This window comes from Pyrus communis, chromosome 13 (genome assembly GCF_963583255.1).
Source record: "Pyrus communis chromosome 13, drPyrComm1.1, whole genome shotgun sequence".
NCBI classification, from domain to species: Eukaryota; Viridiplantae; Streptophyta; class Magnoliopsida; order Rosales; family Rosaceae; genus Pyrus; species Pyrus communis.
Genome location: NC_084815.1, coordinates 17,995,999 through 18,014,050, shown reverse-complemented (window position 1 = coordinate 18,014,050; position 18,052 = coordinate 17,995,999). Strand labels below are relative to the sequence as shown.

The 18,052-nt window shown below is 35.7% G+C and overlaps 2 protein-coding genes across 4 annotated transcripts; both read right to left on the bottom strand.

Moving 5' to 3' along the window:
• Window positions 1–27: 27 nt before the first annotated feature.
• Window positions 28–3,327, bottom strand: LOC137712621 (metal-nicotianamine transporter YSL1-like). Of its 3 annotated transcripts, none has more exons than XM_068451729.1 (7): window positions 3,026–3,327; window positions 2,579–2,957; window positions 2,316–2,488; window positions 1,940–2,034; window positions 1,614–1,748; window positions 1,224–1,528; window positions 28–1,132 (listed from the first exon to the last, which is right to left on the bottom strand). In XM_068451729.1, the coding sequence occupies exons 2-7, from the start codon at window positions 2,943–2,945 to the stop codon at window positions 213–215; spliced, it is 1,995 nt and encodes a 664-aa protein (XP_068307830.1). In that variant the 5' UTR covers window positions 2,946–2,957; window positions 3,026–3,327; the 3' UTR covers window positions 28–212. The 3 variants fall into 3 exon arrangements, with proteins under 3 accessions (XP_068307830.1, XP_068307831.1, XP_068307829.1); XM_068451730.1 differs by having other exon boundaries at window positions 3,102–3,327; XM_068451728.1 differs by lacking the exon at window positions 3,026–3,327 and having other exon boundaries at window positions 2,579–3,019.
• An 8,242-nt stretch (window positions 3,328–11,569) lies between these two features.
• On the bottom strand, window positions 11,570–12,133 carry LOC137712290 (uncharacterized). Its single transcript, XM_068451393.1, has one exon. It carries the CDS (start codon window positions 12,131–12,133, stop codon window positions 11,570–11,572), a length of 564 nt encoding a protein of 187 aa, XP_068307494.1.
• Between the last annotated feature and the right edge of the window lie 5,919 nt (window positions 12,134–18,052).

Here is an 18,052-nt window from a genome sequence, read left to right as displayed (position 1 = left end):
TTTTTGTATCTCTTCTTAAGTTTTACCTCGGTGACAAGAATAAATTTTTATTGTGTAGGATCGGATACAACTTGCTACCATTCTTCCCTATACTAAATACTAATTGCTATGATGTGCCCTTTAGTTTTTTGTACCCATTTCTCACTAACCACAGATATATATATATATATATATATATATATATATATATTTATATATAAAGCGTTTTCACTCTAGGAACCCAAAAATTTCATGCACATTGGGGGTTTTACTTTGGCCAGAGCAAGAACCGATGCGGGGAGAGTCCACAACCCTTCGCCGCAAATCAATCCAGAAGCAACCGCTGGAACTATTAGCACAGCCTTCTTGCTGTTAATCTTGTGCCATACAAACACAATCAGACTCCCAAGGCACATGTCTATGGCAAAGTATGCCCCAACTAGAAATGGAACGCCCATGACCATCGGAAGTGGCATCCATTTTCCGATCTTCGGTGAAAAATCTCTGACTATGTTAACTAGAACCGCGAAAGCAAAAAAGCCATAGCAGAGCTGCAGGCAATGCTGAGGCAGCGCCGAGAAGCCTTGAACGCCTAGGATCGCCATGTTTCTGTAGATCAAGGCGTAAGGAGCCTTGAATTCTCCGTGCGGGTTTCCCACATCGAACGCCTTGTAGAATAGGAAGAAGCTGAGAGGAGCTGTCACACAGCCTAGTACAGTGCCAAGGGCTTGGCTCACAAACATTGCCCTGGGAGAGGTGAAGGTTAGATGGGCTGTCTTGAGATCTTGCATCAGAATACATGCCACGTTGACGACCGATTTGATGACGCCGCAGCCCGCAAGCCCCGCCACCACGCCGTGCTCTTTTCCCGTCATTGCTGCCAGCACAAAGAGGGCAACTTTTCCGTAGTTGTAGGACATGTTTAGATCGGTTAGACCAGCTCCATAAGCATTGCAGAACGCCAGAGATGGAGCAAGCAGGTAGGCTACTATAACATAATACCATTTGAGCTCCGGGAACATCATCGGGATTGTGATTACGGAAATGATGGAAAAGACAACGTATCCGGTGACTGCAACCCACGTGGGGATGTTTTCGCTGAGGAAGATTTCGTTTTGTTTTTTTTCGATCGGCTTCACCTTGCCCTCGACATCTGCAGGGAGAAGAAGCTGATTAGCAAAACTTTTAAGTAAAACAACACAGCAGCATGAAACAAAAGGAAATTAAGAGGCTGATTTTATTACCCAATTGGAGATTCTTGTTTTTCAATCTGACATAAATATTAACAATGGTGCAAACCAGAATCTTGACGAAATTGTAAAGACCGTCACCAAGTATTAGGGCAACTGCGAGAAAAACCTTGTAACCGTACAAACTCTTCATGTCGTTTTCGTCTAAACTCTCCGGGAACCAATGTCCTTTACGCCGGCCTATGAGCGGCCACAGTAGACCGAAAGAGATCACAGACCCGAAAAGTAAGGACAGGTTTACTAGATGTGAACATATCATGCCTGCTCCGACGAAGGTCATGTTGAAATCGAAGTAGAACCTGCAGCAGATAGCAGCAAATTGTAAAGGATCACTAACAGCAAGCAGAAGCAGGGAGAAACAAATGAGTGATCGATTTTTTGTACGTGTTTTTCCAAGCTTGCAATCCGAACGTGGGGAATTGTGAGAATCCACATTCTGCTCTAGCACTGTAAAACCACTTGAAGAATCCCCACAGGAAGCTGACAGAAAAATACTTCATGAAGCCATTTATTTGCTTCCTGCAAATGATCATAACTTGGGTTGAGTTTTGCTTCTAATAGGGCTTTTTAAGAGCAGATGTGGCGTAACTACATTGGTTAGAACGGATCTGCTCTCCCATATGCACCGAGTTTTAATATCGTTTCTATTATAAAAAAAACATATATGGCTTTCAAAGGAGAGATAAAGAGAAGTGTTGGCAGATGTTTACTTAGCCATTTTATCTCCCTGAGTATGGAAGCCATTGATGAGAACCGCAGTTGCCAAACCACTTGGATAAGTCAACTTCAAGTCAACTATCATAATCTGTGAATAAACAAAAAATCCATATAAAAATCTACTTAAAAGGAAAATGAAAACATATTCATCTCCTCGAAGTCTTCAGTCAAACAAGTAACTGAAGACGGCAAGGAGCTTACAGCTCAAGTGATTAACATTATTTATCCTGAGCCGGAGATCTTGAGTTCAAATCCTCAAGTGATTAACATCATTTAACCTAACCCAAAGGTTCCCAGAGTTTGAATCTTCCGAATATCGCTCGTAAAATAACGAGATTAAAAAAAAAACAAAGACCATACAATCAGTACCTTTCTTAGAGGAATCAAGACAAAAAGGCCAACAAAACAGACAAGAAAAAGGAAGCCAGTCATCCAACCAAGCCCAGGCTCCTTAACAGCAGTTGCAGGGTTTCCTTCTGTGTTCACACCTGACAGCAGATATGTCTTCCTGTTTAATCCCAACAAATAAGACGCAAATCCACCTGTTTAACAAAACAATGTATAAAGTTATATAATGCTTAAGAAACATTAATTTACAAATTAATATAACATACAAGGAAACTTAAAAGTACCTCCCACAGCAATACTATAACAAGCAACTGCACAAGTCTGAATCATAGTATTCTCCTGCCGAGTGAAGGGTTTCGAATTAAATCCTGCCTTCTTGAGCAGGTTCGCCCACGTTCGGATGAACAAGAACGCGAGGAGAGCAGCAGAGACATTGAGATGAGGAACAATCCCAGTTGTGAGGTTTAGCTTCATAGCTATCACACTGTACGCCATTCCAATCACTATGCTCGCAACGACTCCTCGGAATGTTAGCTGCTGTGTCCATGGAAGAATTGTCCCAACCGGCCCCTCGGATTGAACTATTGTCTCTTCTTCCATGTCATCCCTCTCTATCTCCTTCTTCTCCCTTGCTTCCAGCTCCATGTTCATGGCTTCAAAGTCCTGTTGCTTGTTTGTCAGGCAATGGGAACAAAAAGAGAGTTTCAAAGGGAATCCATGCATCAAATTACCTTTTTTTTTTAATGAATAGAAAGAAGAGGATGCAATACGAGAACTTCTTAGGAGATCACTCATGCATGAACGTACCCTTGAGTTGTTTTATTTTAGTCCTCTCTTTTTCCGATCCTCGAGCTCAAGACTAGACTAGCTTGGCTATGAAATTACATAATCTTGAAAAGTGGATGAAAATATTTGGTGCTGCCTATTGCAGTGAACTAGACAGAGAGAAAAAGGATGCTTCCTTGATGAATATATATAGCCCACAAAGTGCAGAAATTAGTACTTGGACGGATCTATCCTCGTCATTTTTCTCTGCTCACAAGCCTACAAATTCCAAAACCACATGAATATATCTTATCACTAGAAATTTCAGACTTGGTAGAAATATCTAGGGCTATAAAATTTTCCCGAAAAATCCCGAACCAAAAAAATCCCAATTCCATACTGAAAAATTCGTCAACCGATAATACCAAAAATTTTGGGATCAATACCAAATTGATCCCGAACCTTTTGGTACGGGAATTGAGATTACATATTCAATAGTTCGAGAATCCCGAACCAAACCAATATATATATATATATATATATTGGTTGCATGCATGTTGAATGTTGAATTTAAGTAGTTTGATAATAAAATAATTAGAAATAGAAGTATGAAATTAAGTAGTTTGGAACATCAATTTGACTTTGGTATAAATGAGTTGGCATTTCAATTGGTGTGAAATTTCAAATTAATATGAGAAAAAAAACCTAAATTTCAATTAATATGAAATTGGAGAACATTTCGAGATACCAAAAGCCCAAATTTTAGCCCACATTTTGATTAATATGAGTTAAAAAACCTAAAATTTGAGATTTTTTTTATGCAGGCTAAATTTTAATTAAAAAACTCAAATTAATATGAGGTAAAAAATCCAAATTTTAGCCCACATAAAAACAAAAATCTCAAATTTCAACCGAAAAACTCAAAGGCCCAAAACCCAAAATCCAATCCCAATCCATTATGAAATACCGAAAACATTTCAGGAACCCCGAAAATTAGGAATACCGAAATTTTGATACAAAATTGGTCTTTGAATTCTTATCCTAAAAATTTTCGATTTGAGATTCGGAATCTCATTTTCGATTTGGGATCTTATACAGAACCACTCCTAATATTTCATGTTATGGTCTTTGTTTTTATATAATTTCAACCACTTGCAAAAGTACCAACCAAATAAATAAAAACTTTTCTGAATTGGTAGGAGGGCAGAATCTGGAAGGAAGTGCTTGATATAGAGCGAGGCAAACGAATTAGAATATTGATCACCATATGGGACACATGATTTGGCTAGTTGACGGGAAAGACTGTCATATGCGGACATTTTATAACTTTCTCGCATATCCTGACCAATAATACAATATTTTATATATTATCTTTTTGCATGACATTATATTATTATCTAAAACTCGAGGATGAAATGTAAGTCTCTATCCTACTTCACAGACATTTGCCTTACTAGCTGACCTTATCATTGACCTTATTTCTGTTTCTTCTCTTTCACAAGGTGTGCCCTTATGAATTAGGATAAAAGTGTTGGGGTAGGATTGGTGATTTCCTCCCAATGAAATGAAGTGGTTAAATTGGACCATTGGGAATCTGTAAGTTGTAGATTTGTGGGTCAAATCACCTCTTTCACAAGGTGTGCTTAGGGATGGGCAATGTTTGTAGCGGGCAGGTAATCGCGGGTATTACTCATAACCGTTTAAGCCTTTATCCGCATAAGTATTTACCCTTTGGGTAATTACATAAACAATTATATTTATACCCATAACCATAACCATTTATAAATAGTTGACCGTGTTCATAACCGCATACCCATATAACCATAACCGGATACTCGCTTACTCATTTACCCGTTTACTGTTTTTTACTCATCTACCATTTTTTTCACCCATTTACATGATTTTTACCCATTTATAGGTAAATAGAAACAAAATGTTCATTAGCTGCCATTGTGGACTAAGTTTATGTATTAGAAGCAATGTTTGGAAAAGACTTGAACATTGTTTGTCAAAGCTTCTTGTGGTATTACGGGTCTGTTCAAATTCATCAATGCTCAACAATGTGAAAACCCTTTGGGCATCACCTATCCAAAACCCGAGTAGAGATAGAGGTATGAGTAAGGATTAGGACATGTTAAATGGGGCTACTACCTACGATCATGATTGCTTCGATCAACAGGATTTGAGCTTAAATGTTGGAAACTATCTGTATTTTCTAATCCACACAAGTATAACTAGCAAAAATTAATCAAAAAACAAAGATGTTGAAACTTTCCAAATTTCCATTACCACAAAGTTTACAGCACTAAATTTTCGAGTACTCTAATGCTTTAGTCCGTCCGTCCGTCCGTCTAATCACAAAGTTTCATCGACTCGTTGTCATAAAAAAGGCCTACAAAAAAATGTAAATTGGATTAGTATCCCAATTAATTTCAGGGTTTTTAGTTTTTTCTCTAAATTTTACACTTATTAAAATAAACAATCAAACGGGTACCCATTTATAATCGCGAGTAATCCTCATAACCGTCAATTTAAATTTCATGGGTAAATGCTTATGTCAATAACTGTTTATTTGTTTAAACGGTTACCCATAACCGTAACTGTGAATTTTAAATGACGGATAACTGCGGTTACCCATACTCGTGGATATTTGCCCATTCCTAAGTGTGCCCTTATGAATTATGACAAAAGTGTTGGGGGTAGGAGTGGTGAATGTCTCCCAATGAAATGAAGTGGTTAAATTGGGATGATGATCCTTTACGGAATATCTTTGTGGGGATCTAGAGGATCAATTAATCGTGTTCGTTCATCGTGCGGTCAGTTTTCATTAGGTACTGTTTATATTTAATTTTTAATAAATAATTTAAAATAAATTTTGACAGGACGATGTACGATGTGAAGATCCTAATCCGTTAAATTGGAATGAGGATTCTAATCTGATCATCGTATATCGTGTGGTAAAAAATTATTTTAAATACTTTTATTTAAAATTAAATATGAATAGTATTTGATGAAAACTGGTCGTACGATGTACGATGAACGTACATGATTTGATCCAATGGCTAAAATTATTATAACTTTTAATGGGGCCCCCTGTTTGTAGCCGTTGGATCAAATTTTAATGGTCTGGATGGATGAACTTGATGAACTTGGTAGAAGAAATCCGGAGAGGATCCCCTTCCATTTAGTAGAAAATGATTGCCGCAGAAAAAAGAAAAATAAACTGTGATGTTTTAGAAAAATAAACAGTGATGTTGTTTGAGCATGATGGGTTAATAAAAGTCAAGAAGATTCTCCATTATATTTGAAAACCGTAACTCTCTATCAATCATAGTGTTCCTGTTCCACATAATTTCAATGGACTGCAGACATGTGGAGCCATTGCATGTTAACCTTCAACCACCCAGAGGATTTGTTTGGAAATGCTCAGAATTGTTTTGTTGGAAGAGCTTTTGCTAGAAGAACAACAAAATTATTAGAGAAAATCCAAGTGCTTTCTAGCAAAGTATTTGAAAGTGTGATTTTTGAGTACTTTTGTAATCCAAAAATACTTCTAAATTATTCTTTCAAAATTCACCAAAAGTGTTTCTTATTTGAAAACGATGCCAGTCATTCCAAAAACATTGCCAAACAAAATGCAGGTTTCTTAGCAAAGTATATATATGTTTCGTTGATTGCATAGAAACACAAACATATACGTGAATCACCCATTTTTTTACTTTGTCCACGAGGTTGTAGAGTGTTGTCATGAATAAATTATAAGGTTTTGTAACAAAGTACATATATGTTTTCTTGATGCATAGAAACAGATCAACAGTCAAAATTGAAATGCCAGAACCACAATCAAGACAGAAACAATGAATCAATGATACATGTGAATCACCCAATTTGATCTTCGTCCACAAGGTTATATAATGTTCTCATGAATAACTCATAAGATTATATCACATTAAACATCAAAAGAAAGTGAAATTACCTTACATTAAACATCAAAGGAAAGAGTCTGTATACATCTTTTCTTATTCAACATACTTATATCTGTTTTAGGAAATTTACGGTTCAATAAATCCAAATAAGAGTGTCTTAAAGAATAAAATGAGTTTACATAATTCATTTCCCTAGGTAAAATCCTGAAGCTACTTGTCAACTCAATGTGTAACCTTCTAGATGAAGACACTAAAGTCAACAATTCTAGATGAAGACACTAAAGTCAACAATTTAGGGTTTTGTCCTCTTATGTAAAAAGCAATGGCCGTAAGCTGCTCACGTACACTGTCCACGGCTATGCTTTTGGAATATTGCTTGTGCCGGCAACTGGCGTGCACACCAGAAAATGAAAGAACGAAACACAAAATAATGACAGATGAAATTAACGGGCAAGAATTGTTTGCCTATCTATTTTCGGTACCTTCCTGTTTTATGTGGTCACAGTTAAACCACGTTAATATTTTATATTATTTTTTTTTTATAGAGATAATAAGACAAAAATGAATAGTCATATAAAATGTTAACGTTGCTTAACCGTGACAACACAAACAAGAGGACACGGAAGGACACTAGAAGTGGGAGAATAGACAATGCTTGTTTGAAATTAACTGATTGAAACTTCAGACCCCATCAGTCATATAATCTCATTTACTCAATTAATTAAGCTTCAATTATGAGCTTATATGTTCTTTCTTTTTTGACCAAAACAAGCTTGGATAAAATCAACTTGATATTGGCTTATTCATTACGGAAAGGGATCCTCTCCGGATCCTTTCTACCAAGTCCATCAAGGTCACAAATCTAGATCTTTGAAATTTGATTCAACGGTTAAAATTATTATAACTTTTAAAGTAGACCTTTGTTTGTAGCCGTTGAATCAAATTTTAAAGGTCCGGATTTGTGGCCTTGGTGGACTTAATGGAAGGGGTCCGGAGAGGATCCCTTTCCATTCATTACTACTAATATACTTGCCGGCTGGATCACAATATTCTTATTTTAAGCTAGACTAAGAGGAGTGTGGATGAATCGAATTTAAAACGCAGTGAGTTGATGAATATGACTCTGGTCACTAGATCAAGTCATTATTTGTCCGTCGACTTGATTTTTGGGGTGTGTTTTTAAAATAATTGAATTTTTTTTTACGAGAGTGTTTTTGAAAAACCAATCCTTAACAAAAATGCATTAAATCCTAAAAATGCACTTGAAGCACTTCAAGTGCTTTTGGAATCCAAAAACACTTACAGTCATTTAAATGCACTGTCCAATAAACCCTAACTTCTAGCTTTTGCTGCTATTTTTACTGTTATATGTCTATGTAACAGTTTTGACATCTCTTTTGGAGGTGTTCTAATCCTTTATTTATTTATTTATTTTTTCAAATAATCGAATTTGGGTGGGCAAATTTGAAGGATATTTGTAGCTAGGTTCAAGCTGAAGAGCATCTCTAAAGAAGATGTCAAAATATTCAGATCATCTATAAGGATAAAAAAAAAGACAACACTAATGGTCATTATGTTCTCCAACCAAAATGACAATTCTTATGTAGCGATGACATGAAATGGCAACAAAGGAGTTGCAGCTACAAATATTTTTAATTAATTATTAAATAATTAATTATTAATTTTCTATTGGTTTAATCATTTATTATAATTAATATTGATATTGACTGGCGAAATTCCTACCTCTTTCTTTATTCAATCAATGATGAAATGTGCCAATTCAATAATTAAATATCATTTATTAATTTAATAATTTATTTTATAATGAAATAGAATAATAATTTAATTTTTCATTTAAATGAAAAACAAAATTTTAAAAGATGTCAAATTGTCACATACATATCAAATTTAACTTTTATGTTTAAAATTTGACATATTCTTTGAAGATGGTCTAACCAACCATGTGATCCTTTGGGACATGTATATGTGTGTGTGTGTATATATATATATATATATATATATATATGTTTGCTATATTTAAGAAAAAGAATTTGGGTATTGATCAATACACGTAACACATGATTTCTAGGGCAACAATCCTATTCATGTCACTCTTGAATATGGACTGCAGGTTGATTGGAGAAATAAAAAAAAATGTTTAAAATGATTGTCGTGAACTATTTTTTTTATCGATGTTTGTTGTAATCTAATCTTTTTTGCACGTGAAAAGATTCATATATTCTAGATGGAACAAAGATCCAAAATACATGGTCAAACAAAGCATGGAGTATAGGGGCATTTTGGTCTAAAAGTTGGTTAAAGAGTTGAAATTCTTTCTTAAAATCATGGAACTATGTGTTGTTCTCTTAAAAAATAACTATTAAAATGCACCCACGTTGAAATTTGGGAGCGAAATAGGTAAATAGGCATGGCCCGATTTAAGAGCAAGTTCACCGTATGTGATAGTCCGATGGACCGATTGCTTTTTCTATCCAATTGCTCTAGCTTTTTAGCTCGCGATTGGGCTGAGAGGGGGCCCAAGTGAGAGGGTGGGCTTGAATCGTAGGTTCAAGCGCCTGAGGCCAGATGATGCAAGACTGATGTCAACCACGTTACAAAAAAAATTATGTCAGGCGCGTGTCGCACACGTACGCATGGGGGCGCGGCACCGACAACTTTTCAGTTGGTGGGGCCCCGTTGGATTTCCAACGGTAAAAAAAAAAATTTCAAACCTCCCCCAAATGTCTAGATGACGTGATACAATATCAGCTGTTGGATTTCAGATCAACGGTCCCTGTTATTCGCCTTTAAAAATTAAAGAAAAAGAAAAAAAAGGAAAAAATCAGATATGTTATTGTTGTGCCACGTGGCACAATCTGGAGGGTTAGATTTCAAAATTTTTTAATCCAAGGGAAGAAATTAATTAAGTTAATAAAAAATATTAAAAAATATTAAAAAATCCGAATTTTTTAAAATAAATTTACAAAAAAAAATATTTGATTTTACTTTTCTATAAATACCTTCTCATTATCTTCTATCTTACACCATAATTTCATATTTTTTCAAATACTTTCAACCACATTCCAATCTTTCTCTCAAAGTTTCAATCCAATTGGTTTTTAACAAAATGACTAATGATGCAAGTACAAATTGGACACTATTTGAAGATGTTACGTTGTGTTCTAGCTGGGTTGAAGTTACTCATGATCCGATCATGGGTAATGAGATGCAGTTGCGAGAAATGTGGAGTCTTATTCATACCCTTTTTCTTGAGAAAATTGGTGGGAAAAGAACGAAGAATCGATGTCTAGTCGTTGGAGAATACTCAGCCAATCGTTTACTCATTGGATAGACGCCTTGGTGCAAGCTAGTAGTAATATTCGAAGTGGGGAAAATTTCACGGATCAGGTAACAATGTATTATTTATTTGTTTGTACTATACCCAAATTTACATTAGCTACTTTGATTATAATTACTTCTTCTCCCACATTGTGTAGACACTTCAAGTACAAGCTTGGTATAATGCCAAAAACAAAAACAAAAACAAAAAAAAAATCATTCACCTGGTGGGAATGTTGGAATATTGTCAAAGATTGTCCTAAATTCATAGTTGTGCCTGTCAGTCCAGAAGTTGTCATGAACAACACCTTTTTACACTCTACGCTAGATCATGACTCGCATGTTCATGAAAACGACACAGAACAAGTGGCAGAAGCGACCCTTAAACAAGGGTCAGGGTCGACCTGTTATCAAATTAGGCCTCAAGGTAAGAAGGCTTCAAAGAGAAAAGTGAGTGCTTCCAAGAATGATTATGCAAAATATATGGAAGAACTTGCTCGCCAAGGTGCATTGACTTTGGCATGGGAAATGGCTAAATTTGAAGTTGATAAGGCTAGAGATAAGGCAAAAGCTGCAGCTGCTGATAGATTATTTCAAGTTAATGAGAGAGAAAGAGAGCTACTTATGCAAGAAAGGGAAGAGCTTAAAGAAGAAAGAAGGGCTCAACAAGATCGTGACATTATGAAGGAGCCTGTAGAGGCGATGTCTTCGAATTCTAAATATTTTTGGAATTCGGAGAAATCGGAAGTGGTGCGAAGGAGGCATGCAAGAGAAACGAGAGCAAGAGGAGATGGTCATAGCACCAAAAATTGGTTAGGTGATGATTTTCCATTCACGAGGGACTAGGGAATTTGTTTTTAATCGGAGCCCATAATTTCCAATCACTTTGGGTTGTAATTTCTTATTTATTGAATAGAGTACTTTATGTTGTTTCTAATTTATTAAATTTAGTACTTTATTTAATTTGGTACTTTATTTAAACTAAGAGAATCTTTATTCAAGGGACATAAACACACCAAAAAAAATTACATAAACATACCAAATAAAATTACAAGCACACCAAATTAAAGAAAACTCACTGAATGAACTTAAAAAACACACCAAATAAAATTAAATAAACACACCAAATAAAAACAAACACAGTAAATGAACTTAAGTTTCTTGAGCTTGTTTCAATTCCCACTAGTGCTCTATCAAGTCAATTTGCCGGGCGTTGTGAATACATGAGTCCTGAAGTGAAGTATATCATTGAATGAGCCTTTCATTGTAACGTCTATCTCTTTGTAATGGCTCGTGCTGCATGGGTTCTTCGGTGGCATCATGAACACAATATATTTGTGTTCTGGAATTGTTCATAGTGTCTGGCTCATATTCATCAACAGCATCATAATCATACTCATCTTCCACAATCATGTTGTGAAGAATGATGCACGTCATCATGATGGATCGAAGTAACTCTAAATCAAACATTCTGGCAGCATCCTTGACAATCGCCCAATGAGCTTGGAGGATACCAAAACAATGCTCCACATCTTTCATACACCCCTTTTGACAGCTTGCAAAGTGTTTTTCCTTTGCACTTCGTGAACGTGGCACTGTTTTGACAAACGATGTCCACCTTGGGTAAATGCTATCTGCTAGGTAGTATGGCCCGTGGTACTTGTATCTGTTAACCCAGTACATGACTTTTGGTGCTTTTCCTTGCAGGACATCGTTGAACACTAGGACATCGTTGAACACTGGGAATTGGGCAAGGACATTGAGGTCATTTTGAGCTCCCTGAACACCAAAAAAGCGTGCCAAATCCATGTATCAAATGATGCCACTGCCTCCAAAATGATACTTTTTCCTCATTTTTCTGTCCCCATTAGCTCCTTGCCATGCACTTGGATAGTTTTTCCAGGTCTAGTGCATACAGTCGATGTTTCCAATCATCCTAGGAAAACCTCGCATTTCACCCTTCTTTAGAAGCCTTTGCAAGTCCATCTCAGTAGGTCTCCGGAGGTACTCTGTGGTGTAGATAGATTTGATTGCAGAGCAAAACCTCATCAGGGACTCAAGAATGGTTGATTTCCCCATCTTCGCTATCTCATCCACTTGGTCTGCAGATACTCCATATGCAAGTATCCGCAAGGCAACATTAATTTTTTGCTTAGGAAGGAGGCCTATAACACCAAAAACATTATTCTTTTGTACAAAGTAAGAATCATGGTTGCAAACAGCAATCATGATTTTGTTGAACAAATGTCGTTCCATTCTAAAACGACGTCTAAAGTACGTATCAGGGAATGCACTGTTACGGACAAAATAATCGTCCAAGAGATTCGTACCTCGTTGTTGCCTGCTTCTATCAATGTTTGCAGAACGGCTGGGGCTGGAGATCTGAGCCACAACTTGGATGACTCGATAGGAATGTGAGGCTCTTTTTGGCTTATTGCTTCGTCATCTCTCTTTCTACACTCTTCATCCTTTTCCTTTTCCATCTCATTTGCGCCCATCGTGAGATTGAACATTTCTTCCCATTGCTTAAACAATTCTTTCTCTTGCTCATTGATATCCCACAACATCCTTGAAGAAGATAGTGTAAGAGGGAAGCAGAATCTATGAATAATGATAGAGATTTTGATTTTGGTGTGTGATTTCTTAGGATAGATGGTCACCATATGGAGGAAAAAGAAAGGATTAGGTTGTAGATAATACTACGTGGCATGCCGTCATTCGTTAAAAATCTGAACGAAATTTATCATCAAAGATTGTAAATAGATTGTGACATGTGGCGCAACGTGATTGGTTAAAAATCTTATTGGAAATCTATCCTCAACGATTTTGAAAAGGTAACGATACGTGGCACGACGACATTGGATAAAAGTCTTATCGAAATCTATCATCAAAAATTGTCTTTTCGGATAATGACATGTGGCACAACGATAATGATTAAAAATCTTATCTGAAACTACAAATAAAATTATTTTGTATTATTTTATAAAATAAAAAATACTAATATTTTATTACCTATTGCCATGACTATTCAGTTAGGGATGGAGATGCAAAAAACAATTACTATTCATTAAAACAGTTATTATTCATTGAAAGGGATTCAATAGGAAGTTACCCTAGGGGACCTTTCATACACTAGAACTGCTCTAATGGTTTCAAGCTTAGGTATGCATGCGTACATCATCCAAAAGTTCACAAAATAATAATATGCCAAAATTTGTTAAGATATCGAGAATTACTAGCCTTTTTCTTTAAATAATCAAATGTGTGGGAGAAATTGAAAACATAAGTTTGACAGAGAAATGAAAAGGTGTAGTTTGGTTTTTTTTGAAAAAAAAAAAAATTCTACAAATTTTATATGGTTAAACGATTCGTGACTTTTTGTCACACATTTCAAATGACATATAAGAATATTAATGTGTTTTAAGATTTGATTCGTATATACCAACAGTTTATCTGCTTCCTATTTTCGTTACTTTCAAATTACTTTCAAATTTTTCTACGCGTTAACAACTATTAGGAACTAAATAGCACACATGTTAGTTTCTTGAAATATTGAGTCATTTTGTTAGACTTACTCGAGTATTGAGCTTAATTGTAACAATAAAGCGCATTTGTACAATCTCTTCATATACTCGCAAATAAAGTTTGAAAGATAACACTACTACAATATATAAACATTGCCAGAAAGCTAGAACTCACTAAATGTGTTCAAACAAAATATTATTTACTTTCTTATTTTTTGGAATTGAACAAGTTGTATATAGGTTAGGCTTGTGCTCCTTGGAGACATGTGTTTGCTCAATTTAAAAGTTAGGATATCGGTTGCCACTCAGTACTACGGTCTGGTGATATTCCTCTTTACTTGTAAATGAGAGGTCTTAGGTTCGAATCTCGTGGATAACGAATTCAGATACCAAATTAGGTGGCCCATTATTTGACGTAGCTGAATTCCCCTTTCTCCTTTGTGTAAAATATAACGGTGTACTAAAAAAAAGTTTGGATATTGATCAATATACTTTTTCCATGCATAAGTTAGCAATTACCCTAATCCAATTCCTATCTGTTGATGCAGCCTCATTATGAATGTATCATGGGAGATTTTGTCCTTGCCTTCTTGGATGAGGACTTTAGGTGGTTTGTTTAGTGATGGAAATGACCAAATGAAGAAGAAAATCTTCACCTAAGTGGCTTTTGCAATCATAGATATCATGACCTTAGTGGAGCATTGAGGTAATCTCTGTTACAAATATATACATATATATGGGATTTGAACACTTGGAAGTTGAAGCTCAAACTTTCTTTTTGGCACTAAAAAGAATGACATAATTTGCCCTTTTACTTGATTTCAGATTAACCTTTTTTTTTTAGGATGTTCAAGAAATGTGGACAGGTCACAACTATATACATATATATGGGATTTGCACACTTGGAAGTTGAAGCTCAAACTTTCTTTTTGGCACTAAAGAGAATGACATAATTTGCATATTATCCCTTTTACTTGATTTGAGATTGACTTTTTTTTTAGGATGTTCTAGAAATGTGGACATGCAGAAGCCTTTGTGCACCACACTTGTTGTTAGGCTTTAGCAATTTTCTTGTTTAGCTAGCTTCTGAAAGATAAAAAGGAGAGTGGGGTTGCAATCCATTAAAACCACAACAAGAAGAACCACCACCATGTTCTTGGTGATAAACTCCAAACCCTAAAAACCACCACTTTGTGGAGAAGATTTGACTTAACATTACCATATGAGGTATGTATGGGGCTCAATTTTTCATAGCAATCATCACATTTTGTGTACAGATCCGATGCGGAGCTCTCAGAAACCATTCAGTTTATTCATGATTTTCATTTCTAACATCATGAAAAAAGATGGAGTCATGGTGTGTACATTGTGAGAAAAAGAGGAAAAAGTTGGAGAATACCATTTTGGGAGATACTCATTTCTATTAATAATCTCAGTCATGGTATAATTATACTTTAATTAACATTAAACATTGAATTGACTAACCACTTAGTGCTATGGTCCGGTGATATTTCTCTTTATTTAGTGAGAACTTTTAGGTTTGATTCTCGCCAAAGACGAATTTGAACCACATTATTGCTAGTCCATTTTAAGGCTAAGCCCACCCCCTTCCTTTAGTGTAGATAATATCGTTTGTTCAAAAAAAAAAACATTGAATTAACTTCCTAAACAAGTACATTACTTAAACCATACAACAATAACAGTTTGCAAAACAAATTAAGTAGTAGCTGTCAATCAGTCATTTTGCCATGTGTCAAGCCACTATTTTTTCAACAAACGATAGTAACTACACTAAGGGGGTTGAGAGAGTAGGCTATCTCTTATAATGGGTTTGCCATAATAATATGGTTCAACTTCACATTTGGCAAAAATCGAACCTAAGACCTCTCACTTATAAATAAAGATGAATGCCACTAGACCATAGTACTAAGTGGCGCCAAGCCACTATTATTGATTCTCCTTTATTCAAGGCTCCTGTTGTGTGTGCTGCATGGCCTTGGACTATTTTGTATTTGGGCTGGATCAGAAATTTAGAACACATCAAGGTGTTAGATGATGAATCAAAATCATCATACAGTCCTATAATAGAGCAACTAGATTTTGATGAGTGCAAAATAAGAACTATAATTCAAACGTTAAATCTTTGTGGAGTATTAATATTAACTCCCTCTATTTTCTAAACATATTATTCATATAGCAATGAGCTAATAATTTAACTAGAACATCGAATTTTACACAATGCACATACAATGACAAGCATAATACTATTAGGCATAATTGAATAAATAGTCCTTGTGGTGACAAGGTAATCGGAAGATAGTCCTCGTGGTAAAAAAATTAGGATTTAAACCCTAGTGGCGTAGTCCGTTAGCAAATTCAGTCTAAAAATGTAATCTTAGTTAAATGCATGAGCAAAAATGTATTTTACCTCACTCTTTCGTCTATTCACATTCTTCATCTCCCTGTCTGTAAAATACATATCGTTTTAGTTGCCTATTGTTGTGTAAAAGCAAGAAGTCAAGAAGTGTTTTCTGCACTGCATTAAAGAAATGGAAGCTCCAATGAAGTACATTTGCCTTGTAGCTTTTCTTTCAATTCTCGGCAATGTACTTCATTTAGCTGATTTATGCTGAGAATTAGAGATTATGAATTCTGGAATTTGAGAGGAAGTTGCAAAGAGAAGAAAAATGGAGGAAAGGCTTATGTATTCATCACATTCACACGCACGCACTGTGCACCATAATACCGTTAGAGAGAAGAGAGAGAATGAAATATTCTCTCATTACATCATGTATATCTAACTATCCATTTTATCTACCCTATGAGATAGTGACACACGACATAAATGATCACTTACTCTAAGATTACATCTTAGCTGACACTTGGATTGTGATCCAAGGGCTTACATTAAAATTGAGTTTTAGACTTAATCTCTCTACAATTTCAGCAATTACACTTACACACCAACATTCGCTTCTAAGTGTTATGCTGAAATTATCTGCAACCTGTTCTTCAGTCTTACAACATAGCAGATCAATCTCACCATCTTGAAGAACATGTTGAATGAAATTGAACCTCGTATTTATGTGTCTGGTTTTGTGATGATGAATAAGATTCTTAGTTATAGTATAGCCGAAGTGTTGTCACACAGCAGTTAAGTTGGTTCTACTTGTTCTTCACCAAAATTAGAAAGAAAAAATCTTAGCTAGATGGCTTGAGCACTAATATATTCTGCCACTGCAGTTGAAAGAGCTACACTGCTTTGCTTGTTGAGGCCCAAGAAAACACACCAGAGCCAAGATTAAAGGCATAACCAAATGTACTCCTCATGTCATCTTCACTTCCAGCCCAATCACTATCACAATAACCAATTAACACTGCTCATTTTCCTTTCTTATAGGTAATCCCATAGTTCAATGTGCTTTGTATGTATCTTAGGACCCTTTTAGCTGTCCCTATATGCTTCTTGGTAGGATTGTGCATGAATCTAGCCAATAAGCTTGCATCAAACATAATGTTTGGCTTAGTTGCTGTTAAGTATAGAAAGCTTCCAACTATTTGTCTATATAGGGTTTCATCTACCAACTCACTTCCATAAACCTTTGTGAGTTTCTCATTCACAACTAAGGGAGCTGCAATATATTTGCAATCTCTAAGCCCAAACTTATCTAGCAATGTTTTTGCATATTTCTTCTAGTGTAAGAAAATGCAGGATTATGTTTACAATACTCCAAGACCCAGAAAATGATGAAGTGATCCTAGATCAGTCATCTCATACTACCCCATCATCTCAGCTTTAAACTAAGACACCATCTCTTTTAAACTTCATGCGTAGATAATATCATCTACATATAGTGACACAATGAGAATGCAACTTTCAGATATCTTGATATACAATGTTGCTTCATTAGGGCTTCTGTGAAAACCAGCTTTAGTCAAGTAGGAATTTATTTCTTCATACCAAGTTCTTGGAACTTGCTTCAGACCATATAGTGCTTTCTTGAGTTTATACACTTTGTCCTCTTTGTGTTGTTTCACAAAACCAGGTGGTTGGTCTACATACACTTGCTCATTCAACATTTCATTAAGAAATGCTGACTTTACAACCAATTGGAACAATTTCTAGCATTTCTGTGCACCAAGTGCCACCAATGTTCAAATGGTGTCAAGCCTTGCCACATGGGCAAATGTTTCATTGAAGTCT

Excerpts from the sequence above, each read along its gene's own strand:
- LOC137712621 (XM_068451728.1), bottom strand. The coding sequence starts at position 3,017 with ATGCATGGATTCCCTTTGAAACTCTCTTTTTGTTCCCATTGCCTGACA. Across the intron at positions 2,035-2,315 it reads TCTTGATTCCTCTAAGAAAG|ATTATGATAGTTGACTTGAA; the intron begins GTACTGATTGTA and ends GTTTATTCACAG. Across the intron at positions 1,529-1,613 it reads TTGCAAGCTTGGAAAAACAC|GTTCTACTTCGATTTCAACA; the intron begins GTACAAAAAATC and ends TATCTGCTGCAG.
- LOC137712290 (XM_068451393.1), bottom strand. The coding sequence starts at position 12,133 with ATGGATTTGGCACGCTTTTTTGGTGTTCAGGGAGCTCAAAATGACCTC.